Source organism: Varanus komodoensis, unplaced genomic scaffold (genome assembly GCF_004798865.1).
Source record: "Varanus komodoensis strain SLA01 unplaced genomic scaffold, ASM479886v1 scaffold20_1, whole genome shotgun sequence".
NCBI lineage: Eukaryota > Metazoa > Chordata > Lepidosauria > Squamata > Varanidae > Varanus > Varanus komodoensis.
In genome coordinates, this window is record NW_025335587.1 from 9049335 (window position 1) to 9067502 (window position 18168).

Here is an 18168-nt window from a genome sequence, read left to right on the forward strand (position 1 = left end):
TGGCCCTCAGCTTGCAGATTTTTAGGAAATAAAAGCTACATCCTATATTTTAGTTAGTGGCTTTCTTCTTCATAAACCAAAGGTTTCATGGCAGATTTAACATTCAAACACATATGCAATAAATACAAATTCAAAAATTAAAATCTCACAGCTCTGGGACAGTTTCTAAGGAAGCTGGTGTGCATGTTCATGTGCATGTGTGTCCTTGGCACATGGATTGTATGGTCAAGGGAGTGCTCCCATATGAACTTAAAGAAATCGAGTTGCCATTAAGTATGCCATTTAAAGGGTGCTTGACAGTGCTTGACAGATCAATATTAATTGATCTGCACCCCAGAATAAGAAGCTGGATGTTTCAGTTTCATGCACAGATGGAAAGGCTTTTCCCACTTGTGGAAAAAGACTTCACCCAGTAGAAATCCCTACTGTGAGGAGGAGCAGAATGATCAGAGTTATGTTCACAGGTATCAGGATCTAAACTAATGTGATTACTTAATATGTGAAGTGGTTTACAGTTTTCATTTATTTTCTGATACCTTTCCAAGCCTTAAAAAACTGTATTGAGACAAGCAATATAATGAGCATATCTTACTAATGATGAAACCTTGTGGGAGAGAGTTTGTACCTGCACTTTAATTAGCACTTTCAACAGGATAGCATGCTATATACTAAGTGCAAAGCTGCTCTCTGAGTAACAATTCTCATGTTATCAAAATAGCAATTCCCATGCAAAAATGGAGGTTTCAGAAGGTTTGGGGAAATTCCAAGGTCTGTAAAAATACAAAAACTTTAAGGGAAACAAAACAAGGAAAGATATTTCTTAGAAGATCTTAATGATGAGTGAAAGATAGAAACTGGAAACCTGGAATGGAGAAGTAGAAAGGAGTATCTTGGAGAATTGCCTTGCTGGGAATGGTAATGCTTGTTCCATCTGTATATAATGAAGTACAATTTAGATACAGAACATATATTTACATGTTTGTATTCTGCAGATAGTTTCCATAGGAAACCACAAGAAAGATAAAGACCATGAAGATCAAGACACAGAAGAAGAAGAAGCTGAAATGGTATTGTGAATGTAATTGCTTGCTTGCCATAATTAAGTTTCTGTAGCAATGCATTAATATAAGAGAGACTATATTTGTCACTTAGTATTAGTGACAAATATACTTTCTTAGTATTTCTTAACATACTAAGAAATATTAGTTCTTAACATACTAAGGAAGGGGGCAGCAAAATAGCTTTCCCTGCTCCTTGCCCATTTAAGCCCAAGCTTTAAAGAGCCATTAAAAAGAAGTGAACAATGCATAGTTAAAGTATAGAATTACTTCCGTTAAGATTCAGTGATAGCCACCAACTTGGATGGCTTCAAAGGGGGACTAGACACATTTATGAAGGAGAGGACTCTCAATTGATTCTAGTCCTAATGGCTGTATGCTATCTCCAGTACTGAATAGTATGCATATGTATACCAGTTGCTCAGGACCTTGGTTGTGATGCTACAGTTGCACTCATATTCTATTTATGGATTTCTTGTGGCCAGCTGCTTGGCCAGTCCATGAGAAGAATGCTGGATTAAATTGACCCTTGGTCTGATCCAGCATGGCTTTTCTTAGGTACTTTAAAATCTTGCTCATTGGGAAGAGGCTTACTGGATAATATAGTATTCCATGGAACTTCTCTTTTGAATCCATTTTCACTTTCTTGTAAAAAGGCAATGCCATACCAACACCAATGGTTGTGGTATAGAAGCAATCAAAGCCTTGTTTTCCTTCCTTTTTTGGTATACTTTCCTATTTATACACTCTCCTTTTGCTTCTTACCTAATCATCCTTACTGGAACATTTCCCAGCCTTTCAAAAAGCATGCTTCAAGTGTTCCCTTCCTGAGTGTGTGAAAACTTCTCCTCTTCTGAGGCTGTATCTGTGTATCCCTTCAATTTATGACTTGGGATTTGTTCTAAAAAGCTGTTCTCAGTTTTGCTTTTCTATAACATTATCCTTCAATTTATAGCTCTGCAGAATTCTTTGCTGTAATTACAAATACAACTTTATCTCTAATACAGAGTGAGTTTCTTCACACAGGCATCTCCATACAGTACCTACCAAGTTTGCTATTGGCACTTATTCTTTAGAATGTTGTTAATCTAATGCTCCTTTTCCTGAAAAACTTCTGTAGGGAAAACAGCTGCATATCAGGGCTAGATCTTTCTACCTCAGTCATCCATAGACCTGTCATCCCTTCTTATTTGCAGTTCTTTTGCTTGATTATTCTCATGGAAATATTTATAAAAATGTTGCCATACAGAGAGTCCTACCTGAGTTAGGTGTCATGAAGAGGAGGCAGGCTGGAAATAGCAAAGCACATGGAGGTCAGGGGAGCCAAGTCCTTAGCCAAGACCTTCTTAGGGCAGAAGCAGCCTAAGAACAGGAGTGTAGCGTAGTCAGTGGGTGGAAGGTCAGGGGATGTAATGGTCAGGAAAAGGCCTTCCTTTGTTTTTTCTCTTGCTGCCTCCTATATGTGGCAACAATAGAGGTAAAGCACTTCATGGAAATTAGACAAATTTGGTGCATAGAAATAGCAAGTCTGATCTGCATAAATTGCTCATCTGATTTGCATAACATGATGATTATAGTGCTGAAATTTGGACCTTGAACGCAGCAATCTCAGTAAAAAAATAATTAAAGTTCCTGAATTGTTTTCACTTTCTGTAGTCCCATCTAAAAAGAAAGGAATCTACATAAAGTATATCATCCTTTTCGTCTTCTGGATTTTAGGTTTCTATATTTTACAGTTCAAGAACTGAATCCCTAATCCTTCTGAAAGCTGTGAAAGGTATGTCTTTCGTGGCTGCTATAACAATGTAAAATAACTGGCTCCAGTCAGCATGCACGTCTTTTCATGTAGGCAATCAAGTCATAAAAGAAAACATAACATTTTAAAACATAGAAACAGAGCGAGTCAGAAGCGGTCTCCCGGGCAATCTAGTCTGACCTCCGGCACCAGCCAGCTCCGCTCACAACATGCCCACCATGTGCACGTCCAGCCTATCCTTGAACACCCGCACCGATGGGGCCTCAACGACCTCTCGTGGAAGCCCATTCCACACCCTCGGGGTCCTGACTGTTAGGAAGTGCTTCCTGGCATCCAATTGGAACCTTGGCTCCCTGAGCTTTGCTCCATTGGACCGTGTCCTGCCTTCCTCTGCAGGGGAGAACAGGTCTCTACCCATCTCCATGTGACATCCCCTCACATACCTGTATGTCGCCAACATGTCCCCTCTGAGTCTCCTCCAGGCTGAAGAGACCCAGTTCCCTCAGTCTCGCCTCATACGGCATCCCCTGCAAACCGGCCACCAACCTTGTGGCCCTACGCTGCACTGACTCCAACCTGACTATATCCCTTCTGTAATGAGGGGCCCAAAACTGAACACAGTACTCCAAATGCAGGCACACCAGAGTCGCGTAGAGTGGTAGTAATACCTCTCTTGATCTAGAAGCCACACTTCTGGCTATGCAACCAAGGGTGGCGTTTGCCCTCTTGACCACCGCATCACACTGCTGACTCATGTTTAGCCTGCAGTCAACCAGTACCCTGAGGTTCCTTTCACAATTGCTGTTCCCCAGCCACTTGTCACCTAACCTGTACTTATGACACCTATTCCTATGCCCCAAGTGCAAGACCTTGCACTTATCCACATTGAACGCCATCCTGTTGTCTGCTGCCCACTTCCATAGTCTGTCCAGATCCTTTTGGATCTGGAGTACCTGCTCCTCAGTTGTGGCCACTGCTCCAGTTTTAGTGTCGTCTGCGAATTTGATCAGCAGACTGTTCACCCCTTCTTCCATGTCGTTAATGAAAAGATTAAACAGGATCGGTCCCAGGACAGAGCCCTGGGGGACCCCGCTTGTTACTGGCCGCCATACTGATGATTCCCCGCTAATGGTTACCTTCTGCTTTCGATCAGTCAACCATGCCCTAATCCACCGGACAGTGCTTTGGTGTATCCCAAAACTCCTTGGTTTCTCCACCGGGATATCATGGGGCACTTTGTCAAAGGCCTTGCTAAAATCCAGGTATACCACATCCACTGCATCCCCTCCATCTAGCCATCTCGAAACCTTGTCATAGAATTCCACAAGGTTTGTCTGGCAGGACCTGTTTTTGCGGAAGCCGTGTTGTGTGGCTGTCAGCCTCCCTTCCCTATCTAGCATCACTAGATCTCTCTCTATTAGGAGACTTTCCATTGTTTTTCCTACAATGGATGTAAGGCTAACCGGTCTATAATTCCCCATGTCCCTTCTACTACCCTTTTTGAAAATTGGGACCACTGATGCCACCCTCCAGTCCTCTGGAACTTCACCTGTTCTCCACGAGGTCTCAAAAATGGAGGCCAGCGGGCGTGAGAGAACCCCAAGTACTCTCGGGTGTAACCCGTCAAGGCCTGGTGCCTTTGTAATGTCCAATGCCCTGAGGAACCCCTTGACTTCAAGCGGGTTGACTCTAATCTGTGCCCCTAAGTCCCCAGCCTCATCTAAGCTTCTATGCGGATATCCCCCGTCCTGCTTTGGGGAGAACACAGAGGCAAAATAGTCATTTAGCATCTGTGCCTGTTCCCTCATATCATTCACTGGATCTCCTTCCTCCTTATTTAGTGGTCCCACCACTTGTCTCCCCTTCCTCTTCCTATTTACATGCTGTCTTCCTATTTACCTGAGTAGTATGTATTTTAATACATACTATTCATGCATATCAACAATGTATGTTTGCCTTTGGAGAATTTCGGAATCAAAGCTGCGTCAGAACAGAGTTACACCTATAAGGCACATTTGGTTTTATGCAGGATGATTATCGTTGCTAATTACTTAGTCACTATGTGATTTTATCCTTTGTTTTTTCAAAACATAAGAACAATTCCTACCAGATGCATGTGCTACATTTGAGACTTCTGTTCTAAGCACAAGTGCTATACATCACAGGAGCCAGTAGTGTTTACAGCAGTCAAAATGTCCCTGTTTTAATTTTATTCTTTTAATGTTGGTTAGGAATTTTTAAAAACTGTTTTCTGGAACAGATTTTTTTTCCAACTCATCAAGATGAAAATTGACTAAACCAATTAGATAAACCATTCCACTGTTCGGAGTGCACTTATAAGCATGTTACAATGGCCAAGTTCCAAGTCTAGAATTGCTCCCGATGCAAATAATATCCTTGATTTAAAATTAATATCCACCAATGGATGAACATAAATAAAACATTTGAAATTACCAGCAGCCACTATCCTATTTAAAGGGGAGGTCATCAATAGAAAAGGGAATATGTTTCAGGAGATAAGACGAACCCTGGTGGATCAGGCCAGTGGTCCATCTAGTCCAGCATTCTTTTCACCCAGTGCCAAACCAAGCAGGATATGAATGCAGGAGCCCCTTCCTGCCCAAGTTCCTCGGGAACTGATGTGTATAGGGAAGTGACACACAGCCATCAAGACTAGTTGCCACTTACAGTCTTGTTCTCCACAAATTTGTCCTATTGGCCTTAAAGTGTCCAAGTTGGTAGTCATCACTACATCTCAGGGATATGAATTGCATTGCATCATTTGAAGAAATACTTACTTTTACCTGTCCTTAATCTCCCACTTCTCAGCTTAATGGGATGACCTTGTCCTATAGTATTTTGGGAGAGGAAGAAAAATGTTCCCACACTTATCACAATTTTACACATGTCTGTCATGTGTCCCTTAGTCCCCCTTAGCGTATTTCAGCTGCTGTAACCTTTGCTCACAGGGGTGTTGCTGCAATCCCTTCATCATTTCGGTTGCCCTTTTCTACATTTTTGCTACTATATAATGCCCTTGTTTAGATGCAATGACCTGAACTATATGCAATATTCTAAGTACATAAACATGATAGTGCAGAAACACAATAGACTGGTATAAGAGGAGTATGAAGCTGCAGTTTTATTTTTCATGACTTTCCTAGTTATGCTATCATGGAGTCTTTTTCACAGCAGCTGTGCACTAGGTGATAATTTTAATCAAGCTGTTCATCGCAGGTTCAAGAGCCCTTTCTTGGTCAATCACCACTAGCTCAGATCCCACCAGCTTATACTTGAAGTTGGGAATTTATTTATTTATTTTGCTGCAGCAGCATGTTACTTCATACTTGTTTATTCTGATCTGCATTTACCATTTTGATGCCCATTCTTCCAGTTTGTAGAAATTCCTTAGAAATTTTAGTTTGGTGCCATCAGCAAACATGGCCACTTGTCTGCTACTCCTAATTCCAGATATTTTGTGAGTAAGTTGAAAGATTTAGTCCCAATACAGATCTATGTGGAGCAACTAATTCCAGGACTGCAAGTTTGCTCAGGAGTCTTTGGTGAGGGCAGAAGCCTTTTGGCAGTCCAAGTAAACACTATCTACCAGATCTACACTGACATTCTTTGTTGTTGTTCAGTCGCACAGTCGTGCCTGACTCTTCATGACCCCATGGGCCATAGCATGCCAAGCCCTCCTGTCCTCCACCATTTGCCAGAGTTCACCCAAATTCATGTTCATTGCATCAAGTGACACTATCTAACCATCTCATCCATTGCCATCCCCTTTTCCTTTTGTCTTCAACCTTTCCCAGCATCAGGGTCTTTTCCAATGAGTTCTTCCCTCTCATTATGAAAGTATTTGCTCTTAAGCTTCAATATCTGTCCTTCTAAAGAACAGCTGAGTTTGATTTCCTTTAGGATTTACTGATTCGACCTCTTTGCAGTCCAAGGGACTCTCAGGAGTCTTCTCCAACACCACATTTAAAAGCATCAGTTCTTCAGTGCTCAGCCTTCCTTATGCTCCAACTCTCACAGCCATATATTACAGCTGGGAAAACCATAGCTTTGACTATACAAACCTTTGTCTGCAAGGTGAAGTCTCTGCTTTTTAGTATGCTGTCTAGATTTGCCATAGATTTCCTCCCAAGGAGCAAGCTTCTATTAAATTCATGGCTGCTGTCACCATCCACAGTGATCTTGGAGCCCAAGAAAATAAAATTTGTCAATACTTCCATTTCTGCCCCTTCTACTTGTCAGGGACTGATAGGACTGGATGCCGTGATTTTTTTTAATGTTGAGTTTCAAGCCAACTTTTGCTCTCTCCCTCTTTCACTCACATCAAGAGGCCCTTTAGTTCCTCTTCACTTTCTGCCATTAGAATGGTATCATCTGCATATCTGAGGTTGTTTCTATTTCTCCAGGCAATCTTAATTCCAGCTTGTGATTCATCTAGTCTGGCATTTTGCATCATGCATTCTGCCTATAAGTTCAATAAGCAGGGTGACAGTATACAGCCTTGTTGTACTCCTTTCCCAATTTTGAAACAGTCAGTTGTTCCATGTCCAGGTCTCACTGTTGCTTTTTGACCCTGGAATTCTTAACTCTAAAAGATTAGTGAGACAGGACTTTCCTTTGCAGAAGTTATGTTGATTCTATTTTTCTTACTTAACCACTGAAGATCAGTTCCTACTGATATCATGGATATATCAAATGCATGTCGGTATGGTAATACAGTTCTTCGTCGTGGCCTCTGTGCAGTCACACATATGGGTACTGCGCCTGCGCAGTGCCTTTGGCCGGAAGATTGACAGCTAACGGTTTTTGGCGGGAAGCTCCGCTCCCCTCCCCCATGGCCTATAAAGAGCGGAGCGTCCACCATTTGTTCAGTCTTTGCGACCGCCGTTCTCTGTGCCTCGTGCCGCTTTCGACTTTCGCTTTGGCTATTCTTGATTCTCTCCTTATATATTGCCCTTAAACTACTTTCCCCTTACTTCGTTTCCTGTTTCTGTGTAGTTTTCTCTTATTTCTTCTTCGATCTAAAAAAAAAAAAAAAAAACCCAAAAATATATACTTACCCTCTGCACTATCTCTCTTTTTCTTCTTTCTTCTGCGATGGCGCAGCGGGCGGCTTTCCGCAAATGTGCGTACTGCGGGTCAAAAATGGCGCCTACTGATCCACACAACCTATGCCTCCTCTGCCTTGGAGAGGGGCATAGGACGGATAAGTGCGTTCATTGCCTAGCCTTCTCTAAGCAGGCTAGGAAGAACCGCGAGAACCGGTTTCGGAGGCTCCTTTGGGATAGGGCCCTGATGCAATCAGACCCGCTCATCTCTATCCCAAAACCTGGCTCTGCTTCTGTGGCTCCACCCTCATGCCCTTCGGATGAAGGTGCGTCCGCTTCGCTGGGCCCCTCTGCCTCACCAAAAAAGAGGCATGAGAAGCGCAAACATGCCGAAGAGAAGCCAGCAGGCCATAAGAAGGCCAGAAAGGAAAAGGCCTCTAAGCCTCCAAAGAAGGCTAAGTCTACGGACTGTTCCCGAAATCGGGACTCGGAGCCGACGGGCCCTTCGGTACCGGTGGTGGTTACGATACTGACCCCGCCCGAACCAATCCTTCAAGAGGCCATGCGGGTCACCCCTCAGGGGTCTCCGTGATGTGCGGTCGACCTCCCGCCAGCACCCCTTCCAACTCTACGGGGGTCTGTCTCGGATGGGGAAATCCAGGACTCCCCTCCTAGAGCGAGGTCACCGACACCGATGCCCACGGTGATATTGGAGACAGAAGCTGGCCTGTCCCCACCAGGGAATCGGAGGAGCCACTCGGTAGAGCAATGCCCGGAGAGTTGGCATTGTCCCTACTACCAACCTTGGGGAGACCCGCTCTCTGTGGGGTACTACCCTGCTCCCAGAGCGCGATCCTCACCTCCGCCCCGTGACCAACCGCGGTCTGTGGATTCGAGGAGGGTGCCACCTCAATCCCTGCAAAGCGGAAGCAGCCGCTCCTTATCACCGGCGGAGTCATCATCTTCTGCCCCGCCATACTATGGTGCTGATTCGGATGACTCTGATGTAGACTCAACCTCCCCGGACGTTGTGGTGACATCCCAGGATCCTGCATCACCCGATGAGTCACACGTCTCCTTCGCGGAGCTGATGTCGAGGCTTGTCCAGTCCCTGGACATCGACGCTGCCCAGCGCCCGGGACCGTTGACGGACAAGTTTTACGACGTCCGCAGGAAGCAATCGACCTCTATCGTTCTGCCACTTATAACTACCCTGCGGCAGGCGATGACACAGCCCTGGGACCTACCTTCACATCCTCAGCCAACGTCCAGGAGATATGAATCTATGTACAGGGTCAGGGAAGAAGACATCCCCTTCCTGCTAAAGCACCCGAAACCAAACTCGGCGGTCGTCGAATCCTCGCAAGGCAGAGAGGCGAGGGAACATACGGCGCCGAGGGATAAGGAGTGCCGGAAAATAGATTCCCTGGCCAGGCGGGTCTATGCTGCCTCGGGCTTAGGACTTCGCATTTCTAACTACGAGGCGACGTTGGCGCGATATCAATATTTTATTATGCAGCGCCTCCACAACATCGCCTCCACCCTCCCAGACCACCAGGGTGACCTTGCGAAGGTCCTGATCAAAGAAGCCATGCAGGTCACGGTGCAGCAGTTGTCCACGGCACGTCACCACGTGGACACTGACTCCCGGGCCTTGGTCGGTGCCGTTTCCCTCCGGAAACACGCATGGCTTCGGAATTGTAATTTCCTGGAGGAAACCAAGCGGCGAATAGAAGAGATGCCTTTTGATGGTTCCGGACTCTTCCATTTGCGTACCGACCACAAACTCAAGAAACTGCACGAGTCAAGAATGACGGCGTGCAGGATGGAGATCCAGTCACATAGCAGTTGTAAGTGGTCCTGGAATCGGCCATCCTACAGGCAGACATACCAACAGAGACAGCTGCCGCAACACCGCCAGCAACAATAGCAGCAGCGCCGCCGCCCTCAGCCCCAACAGCGCTTCCAACAGGGCCGCTGTCGTTTCGACGATCGGAGGCAGCGCTGACGGGACTGGCGAACCACTCCTCATGCTCCTCTAATACCCACCCCCCTCTCATCTGGGGACCGGCTCTGAAGCCGACTCCCCATTTGGGAGTCCATCACATCTGACTGTTGGGTATTATCCATCGTTCAACGCAGCTATCAAATAGAATTCGACATTGTTCCTCCATCGAGTCCGATCCGGTCTACTTCATGTTCGCCGGTACTTCTCGACGAAATACATCAACTTCTCCTTAAAGGAGCGATTCGTCAAGTATTCCCATCTGACGGACTCCACGGATTCTATTCCAGATACTTTATGGTCCCCAAGCGGGACGGTGGTTTACGTCCGATTTTGGATTTATGGGACTTGAATAAGTTTATTATACCGAGAAAGTTTCGTATGACTACCCTTCAAAACATTTTGCCGTTGTTAAGGAGAGGGGATTGGTTCGCCTCACTGGACCTGAAGGACGCCTACTTTCATATTTCAATTCATCCAAATTACAGGCGTTTCCTTCGTTTTGCTGTTGCAAACCAACTTTATGAGTTCAAAGTTTTACCCTTCAGACTGGCTTCAGCTCCGAGAATTTTTACCAAATGCGTGGCTCCTGTCTGTGCCTTCCTACGCCTTCAGGGCATACAAATTTACCCGTACCTCGATGACTGGCTGTTGGTCTCGCAATCCAGAGAAGGACTCCTAGACACCATCCATACAACCCGTACCTTACTAGATAGTTTGGGTCTACGTATTAATACAGAGAAATCTTCTCTTCTTCCGACACAGACGCTCACCTTCATTGGAGCCCGCTTGGATTTGACGTTGGAGAAAGCCTTCCTCCTTCAGGACAGACAGCAGACTCTAGCTCGCCATATCCATCGAATTCGACGAGAGGGAACAGTTACGGCGAGATCCATCCAGAGGGTCCTGGGGCATATGGCCTCCACAGTTGCCGTGGTTCCACATGCCAGACTTCAGCTTCGCCCACTACAATTATTCTTCAACAAGGTGTATCATCCACAAAGAGACCCACAGTCGAAACGGATTCGGATCCCGTCTTCCGTGCTCCGCTCCCTGTGCTGGTGGCTGAAACCGACCAATCTCGTGATGGGAGTCCCCTTCAGGGCGCAACCTCCTTTGATAACTCTTGGTACCGACGCGTCTCTCCTAGGATGGGGGCGCGATATGCTCTGGCCTGTCTACCCAGGGAACGTGGACTCCTCTAGAGTCCAAGAATCATATCAACTTCCTAGAGCTGCTGGCAGTCTTCAAAGCCCTTCGTTCTTTCAAAGACCTCCTTCATCATCGGATCGTTCAGATAACTTCGGACAATATAGCGACCGTTTTTTATCTGAACAAGCAAGGAGGGACGAAGTCACCGACCTTAGCCAGGCTTTCTATGAGAATTTGGGACTGGTGCATTCTAAGACACATTACTCTGATGGCCGTTCATCTGGCCAGCACAGACAACGTGCATGTGGATCTTCTTAGCAGACACATCTTCACTTCTCACGAGTGGGAACTGGATCCTCATACGCACAACCACCTTTTCAGGCACTGGGGGTTCCCCGCTGTGGACTTATTCGCTACTTGATGGAACAGGGTATGCGAGACTTACTGTTCGAGAGCTGGAATTGGACAAGCATCCCTAGGGGACGCATTCATGATCCCTTGGGGCAACATCAACTTCTATGCTTTCCCTCCGATCCCTCTTCTGATGAGGGTCATAGCAAAGATAGTGAGCGACCGTGCATCGGGGATACTAGTTGCCCCTTGGTGGCCACGTCAAGCGTGGTTTGTGAAACTGCTCGACATCTCCCGCGGGGAGTTTCTTCATCTTCTGACACTTCCATATCTTATAACGCAAATGAACGGCACACTTTGTCACCCGGACTTGCTCTCATTGAACCTGACAGCGTGGCGGATTCGATGATTGACCTTCCATTGGGGCCGACGACGGATTCGAGAGCCTCGAATCCGACAGCTTCTATTAATTCATCGGTATCAACGATCACTTCGACCGCTTCGGTTCCAATTCTCGAATCCAACCATGCGGGTGCCTCTCATTGCCACAGTCTCTCCGTACCATCCGGTTTGAGACAGACCCCGTCGAATTCGAATCCAACGCTCTTGCACCCTGAGATTCAGCATATTATCGACTCTGCTCTAAAGCCGTCCACAAGAAAGTCATATACGGCTAAATGGAAACGGTTTTCCACCTTCGCCGAGTCTCATTCATTCTCCCTACTTGTCTCATCAATTGAACAAATTCTTCAGTTCCTTCTGGAGTTGCATCACTCCGGACTGAAGCCTTCTTCTATTAAAGTGTATATGGCCGCAATAGCCTACTACCGTGGCTTAGTCGATGGATCACCCCTATTTTCTCATCCTATTCTCAAGAGATTTTTGAAAGGACTGTATAATCTTAATCCATCGATTAGACTGGTTATGCCCACGTGGAGCCTTTCTGTAGTTCTACAGGCCCTTATGAAGGCCCCCTTTGAACCTTTGGCGACTGTGGATCTCCGATTAGTTTCATGGAAGACGGCGTTCCTTGTAGCTGTCACGTCAGCCCGGAGGGCCAGTGAGCTTTGTGCCCTCCGCATCGACCCTCCTTATCTAAACTTCCACAGAGAAAAGGTCATTTTACGTCTCGACCCATCTTTCTTGCCCAAAGTCTCTACACCTTTCCATACAGGACAAGACATTGTACTGCCTGCCTTTTTTCCATTGCCGTCGAATCCCTTGGAAAGATCTTTGCACTCCCTCAACGTTCGGCGTTGTTTAGCCTTTTATCGATCGCGAACGGAGTCTATTCGGTGATCCAATAAACTGTTCATTAAATATTCGGCTAGAGATCAGGGCGACCCAGTCACTCCTCAAAGGCTCTCTAAGTGGATAGTCCACACTATTACCTTGTGCTATCAGTTAGCTAAGCTCGAACTGCCTACAGTTCCCCGAGGCCATTCCACTAGAGCTGTCGCTACATCTTCTGCATTTGCATCCGGAGTTCCGATCGATGACGTCTGCCGAGCTGCTACTTGGGCGAACCCTTGCACCTTCGCCAGGCACTACCGTCTCGATGTTCGGACTTGAAGGGACTGCTTCTTCGGTAAAGCTGTACTCTCCTCCGTCCTACAATGAGGACACCTTCCCTCCTCCTTTGATGGTAAGCTTGTTAATCTACCCATATGTGTGATGCATAGAGGCCACGACGAAGAAAAGCAGGTTGCTTACCTGTAACTGGTGTTCTTCGAGTGGCCATCTGTGCAGTCACACAACCCACCCGCCGGCCCTGCTCGGTGTCGGTGAGTGGACTCATTCATCGATACCGAAAGTTTCCCATTTTTTCTTGGTACCGATCCCTTTTTTCCTATCTCATACTGCGAATTTTTCCACAAGGGGGCGCACGTTCGGTCGTCAAAGACTGAACAAATGGCGGACGCTCCGCTCTTTATAGGCCATGGGGGAGGGGAGCGGAGCTTCCCGCCAAAAACCGTTAGCTGTCAATCTTCCGGCCAAAGGCACTACGCAGGCGCAGTACCCATATGTGTGACTGCACAGATGGCCACTCAAAGAACATCAGTTACAGGTAAGCAACCTGCTTATATCCTTATCATATTGAGGTATTCCTCAGCTGCCAGTTTAAAAAGCAATTTCATTATGAAGATACTACTCAAACAGAATTTCCCATGTTTCCAAAATACAGTTTAAAATTATCTTGCCTGAGCCTGTGGGTAGAAGTTGCACTGTTAAATTATGTAGAATTCCTGGCTGTTCATAACACATCAAAATGTGCTTGTTCTACTAATGGGTTGGAGGTTTTGTAATTACTATTAGCAGTAAGCATTCCTGTTCATCACTTAGGCTACTAATAGTGCATGCGCATACATAGGATTTGATCAAAGGCTAGCAGAATACATGACTTCTGGAGATGAAATATAATTAGGAATCAACTGAAGTACTTGCTGACAAAATCCCAGTGTGCCGCTTTCTGCGCAATAAAACAAAAAACAAAGGATAAACTTGATGAATGTTCTGATAGACTCTTGCTCATAGTCTTGAGAGATCCTTCAGTTGTGTACAAAAAGTTATATAATCATACCAAAGCCTTTTTATTAGCTTCATATGATGCCCTTCCATTGCTATGCTCAAGGTAGTACATGAGGTTATCATGGCATAAAACTCTTTTTCTTTGAAGAACACTCCCTTGCCTGCTTTGTGGCTGTGTTTGCACATTATGCTAAGCCACCCTGTGAGTAAGCTATGCAGTATGAGTTGTTCACAGAACACCCAGTAATACACCCATCAGGGTCACAGTGGCTTGTTCTCCCCCTTCTCTTTGGTCCTCCAGCTGCTATCCCACTGGACTCATGGCAGAATCTGACTTATTTCCCCTCCCGCACTCCAATTGCTATCCTTTTTTGTTAACAGCCACATTACTGTTGTTGCTTTGAGAGTCTTAAAAAATTTCCATTGGGGTTGTTTTCATGGCTTTTTTTAAACATTGGCCCCAGTAAATTGTTCAATTGTCTTATCTGTTTGTTTGTTTATTATAAATAAAGATTATTTTGCAACTGTACAAGAACATACATAGGGCTGTCTGATGTAAGAAGTCTTGCCTGCCTGTGTCAGTTGTCAAAGCGAACAGCTAACTGCAGTAGGAAACAAAATAACAGGGCAGGAATGTATATGGCAAAGGTGGATGTTGTCCCCCTTTTCACTTTGCGTGCATGCTTTTTACTGCTGGTTTTCTATTCATCACTGTTTTTCATTGACAGCTGGGCAACTGTGTTCAAATTTGCCTACATGCAGACTTTTGCATTTGCAAAAGACTGAGAAAAATAGTAATAATAACTAACACATTTGGACAAGTTTTTGGGTTTTGTGTTTTGTACAGGGCAGCAAACAAATGATAGTTGCTCCAAAGTGCTACTTGTTAGTGGTAGATGGGCTGTCACTGATGATAGTATGGGCAGGGTTGTAAGAAGTGGCAGGCTGCCAATATTGGGAGGAAATGCAGTTTTAAAAGTTGCGTCTCTGTTGTTCCTTCCTAAGACTCATGGATTTAAGATATTTTAAGGGTGGGACAACAAAGAAGAATCCTTAAAGTTTAGAGTTTGCAGCCATAAAGTAATGTAAGTAAGGAAAAGAGCTGGTACAGATAATCAATCATTCAGGTCTATTATCTCATAAAATAGTAAGGTGTGTAGCAGGATGCATAATAAATTGACTGTCTGTATGAGGATCAGAGGATGGATTTTGATCTGATCTGAATTTTGACCCAGTTAAGCTATACACAAAGCTGGCTGAGGAAGAAAGTGAGCCCAAAAGGAATTAAATTCTTCTTCAGACTCCTAACTTTTTGAATCCATGCTTCAAAGAAGATGGATTTAGCCTCTTTAAAAAAGAAACAGTACCACATCTTGAGAAAATATCAAAATAATCATCATCACACTTGTTAACATTGTGTTTGAATAATAGTCAAAGTTAAAAGCAAAGGAACAGAACCTAATAATTAGAACTATGCAAGGTAACTTCTGAAGTCCTGGAATGCATGAGGTAGCCACCTTGTTGAAATTAAGGGCACTGGGAATCCCATGTAGCCACTTAAGTTTAATAACAGAAAAAAGTAGAATAAGTGTAATCAACAAAATATAACACAAGACTTTTAAAATGCTTGGTTTTTATAGATGGATTATTATTTATTCTTTAAGCTCTTTTGGTCATTTGGACATTTCCCCAAATAACCTATTCTTTTAATCTCCCAAACTTCTCTTCAATATTCAGTCAGACATAGTGAAGTCTTGGTGTAATTTTGTTGTTGTTATAAAGCTTTTACTCGAATGGGTGTGTGTGTGTGTCACACACACATTGCCTGGGTTGAATTTGCTTTATGTACACATGTGAGCTTCATATTTCTGGAAATCATTTTCCGATAATGCTACTACCTATTTATTACCTTGTTCAATTTTGCTTTTAGCTTCTACTTTATATTAGAGTAATGTGCATTCACAATGACTGTGGATTGTTGAAACAAAGTTGTAACAGTATACATCAAGAAATTGTTTCCATTGTAAGCACTGGAGAAAAAAAAACTCTAAAGATGATATGTAGACCCTTGGGTAGTAACTCTGTATTGCATAAAAATATTTTTGTGGCCATTTCTATTGCTATCATGACATCTGACACTCATCATTTATTTACTAAAGTGCATCTTGCTATTGCATGAGATTGCAATTGAACATAATTTACTAAAACTGCAGCTGAAGAATGATTCAGTTACTCTGAGGCAGGGAAACAGATGCTTGGATGTGTCTGGTGCTGGAGTATTCCTGGGCAGCGTTCTTGAGGTCTGATATGCACTTCTACATGCATCATTATCAAAAGTGTCTTTACTTATGTGAGGTAATGGGATTTTATTGAAAGTTTTGTTACAGATAACCAATGTTATGCTAAAAACAAAATACAATGCTCTAGCCTTTAATGTCAATGGATATTTTATGCTGAAAGTATTTGTCAGTAAAGTTGTTCAGAAATAATACATTTTTAAAGTATTAACATCCTTGTAAAAAAAAAAGTTGAGATACTTTATATTGTCAGTTAAGTACCATGTTGTTATCTCTTTGGTATTTATATTAATAAGAACCTATTCCCTCCAAAATCTTCACTGCAGAAGCCTAACATGAAATCAATATTATATATTTCCTGCTCTTGTATGTTGGTTCAAAAATGTTGCATATGGGTTGTTTGTTTTTTTTTTAAAGAAACCAAAGCATTTAAATCAAAAACATGCTTAGCTCATTGATTCCTTGAGTAGAAAGGATAAGTGTGGTCTTGGGAATAATAAATAGGATATCATCTTCCTTTTTTCTTTTTAGAAGCAAAATGGAGCTCCACCACCTATGAAATTGCCACCACCTTACACAGTACTAAAAAAGGCAAACTCTGAAGAGGAAGAAGAGGAGGAGGATGACATGCATACTGAGGGTAAACTACAGCATCTTACTAAATCTGTTGAATATCTTCATTAAAGATTGTTCATAATCTACAATACTGCCACCACTGAAGTTGTGGTTTTGTACAAATTAAATGTCTACCAAAGCACTAAGACTGAATTGTGTGGGGATTGTGTGGGGAAAATACTGTTTTTCACTGAACTCATCAAAATGGAACTAGCCAATAGTATACAATGCATTAAAATATTGCTGCTTTCTTTCCCTAGTGTGCAGTAGGCTTATTTATTTATGTATTTATATGATTTCTATACTGCCCAACAGCTGAAGCTCATGTGTGTATTGTTGCTGCATTTGGTGCTTGCTTAGTGGAGGAATGTCCACCTTTATGAAAAGTAACCATGTCTTGAGTATATTTTCATCTTAGAATCAGCATTATTCAAATGCTCTGACTCCTTGTTGCAGTTTCATGGCTGCTTTATTTGGGTTTTATCATAATGCAGTACATTAATGACATGTTTGTATTACGGTCAGAATTCTTTGGTAATAGCAACAAAGTGCACTGTTCAATGCTCCCATAGCTTGTACGTCCACTCCATTCACTTCAAATGTCAGTGCTGACCTTGTGCACAAGCATAAACATACAGCCAAAAAGAGTAGAGAGGGTGATAGAGAAGGTGGCTAGATGGGAAACTTTGTAATGGCTCAAAAGTTAACAATATGTAATGAAGAGATTGGTGGGTGGCCATGAGAGAAGCAGATGAACTGGAAGTAGTGGGGGGGGGGGTTAAATATCAGATGAAAATGGCCAAAGGAATTTCACTTCTTGTGGGACACACAATGGTGCCTCTGTAGGCTGGCTTTCGTCTTCTGCAAGCACACTGTTTTTTATCCCTCTGTGTAGCATGATAGTTACTGCTATCTCTCCATTTTGCTGTGCTGGTGTGCAACCCAGAAGTGCAAGGGGTGGGGAAGAGGAGGAGTGGTGGTGATGGTGTAACATAAGTAGTGTGCTGCACCATGTAGCTATTATGTGAGGTGAGGTGAGGCTGCAACAAATGGTGGATGAGCCATGACAAGAAACACAGCAGCAGAGATCAGCAGTTCAGATCAGCTTCACTTGGATGCCTTTAGAGAGACAAAAGAATTCTATGCAGCTTGTTTCAACATGTCATTATTAGGAGGCTTCGTTGTTTGTCCAGCTAATTTCCCTTTTGTTTTTCCTTTAACCAGTAATTGTATGGATTGAGCCCACTACTCCCAAAAAAGAGGCTGAGTTGGAATTCACAGCTGAAGTGCTGAGATCCTTGGATAAGGATCTTTAGAGATAAGACAGGCAGTCCTTAAG

The 18168-nt window shown here is 43.9% G+C and overlaps 1 protein-coding gene across 1 annotated transcript in view; it reads left to right on the forward strand.

Annotated features, from left to right (window-relative positions):
* The window catches only part of PATJ (PATJ crumbs cell polarity complex component), a 186254-nt gene that overhangs the window by 77772 nt on the left and 90314 nt on the right, over positions 1–18168 (forward strand). The window contains exons 26-27 of the mRNA XM_044430263.1: positions 993–1067; positions 16746–16854. Of these exons, the coding sequence (XP_044286198.1) occupies positions 993–1067; positions 16746–16854 (184 nt within the window). The remainder of the gene's footprint in view (positions 1–992; positions 1068–16745; positions 16855–18168) is intronic.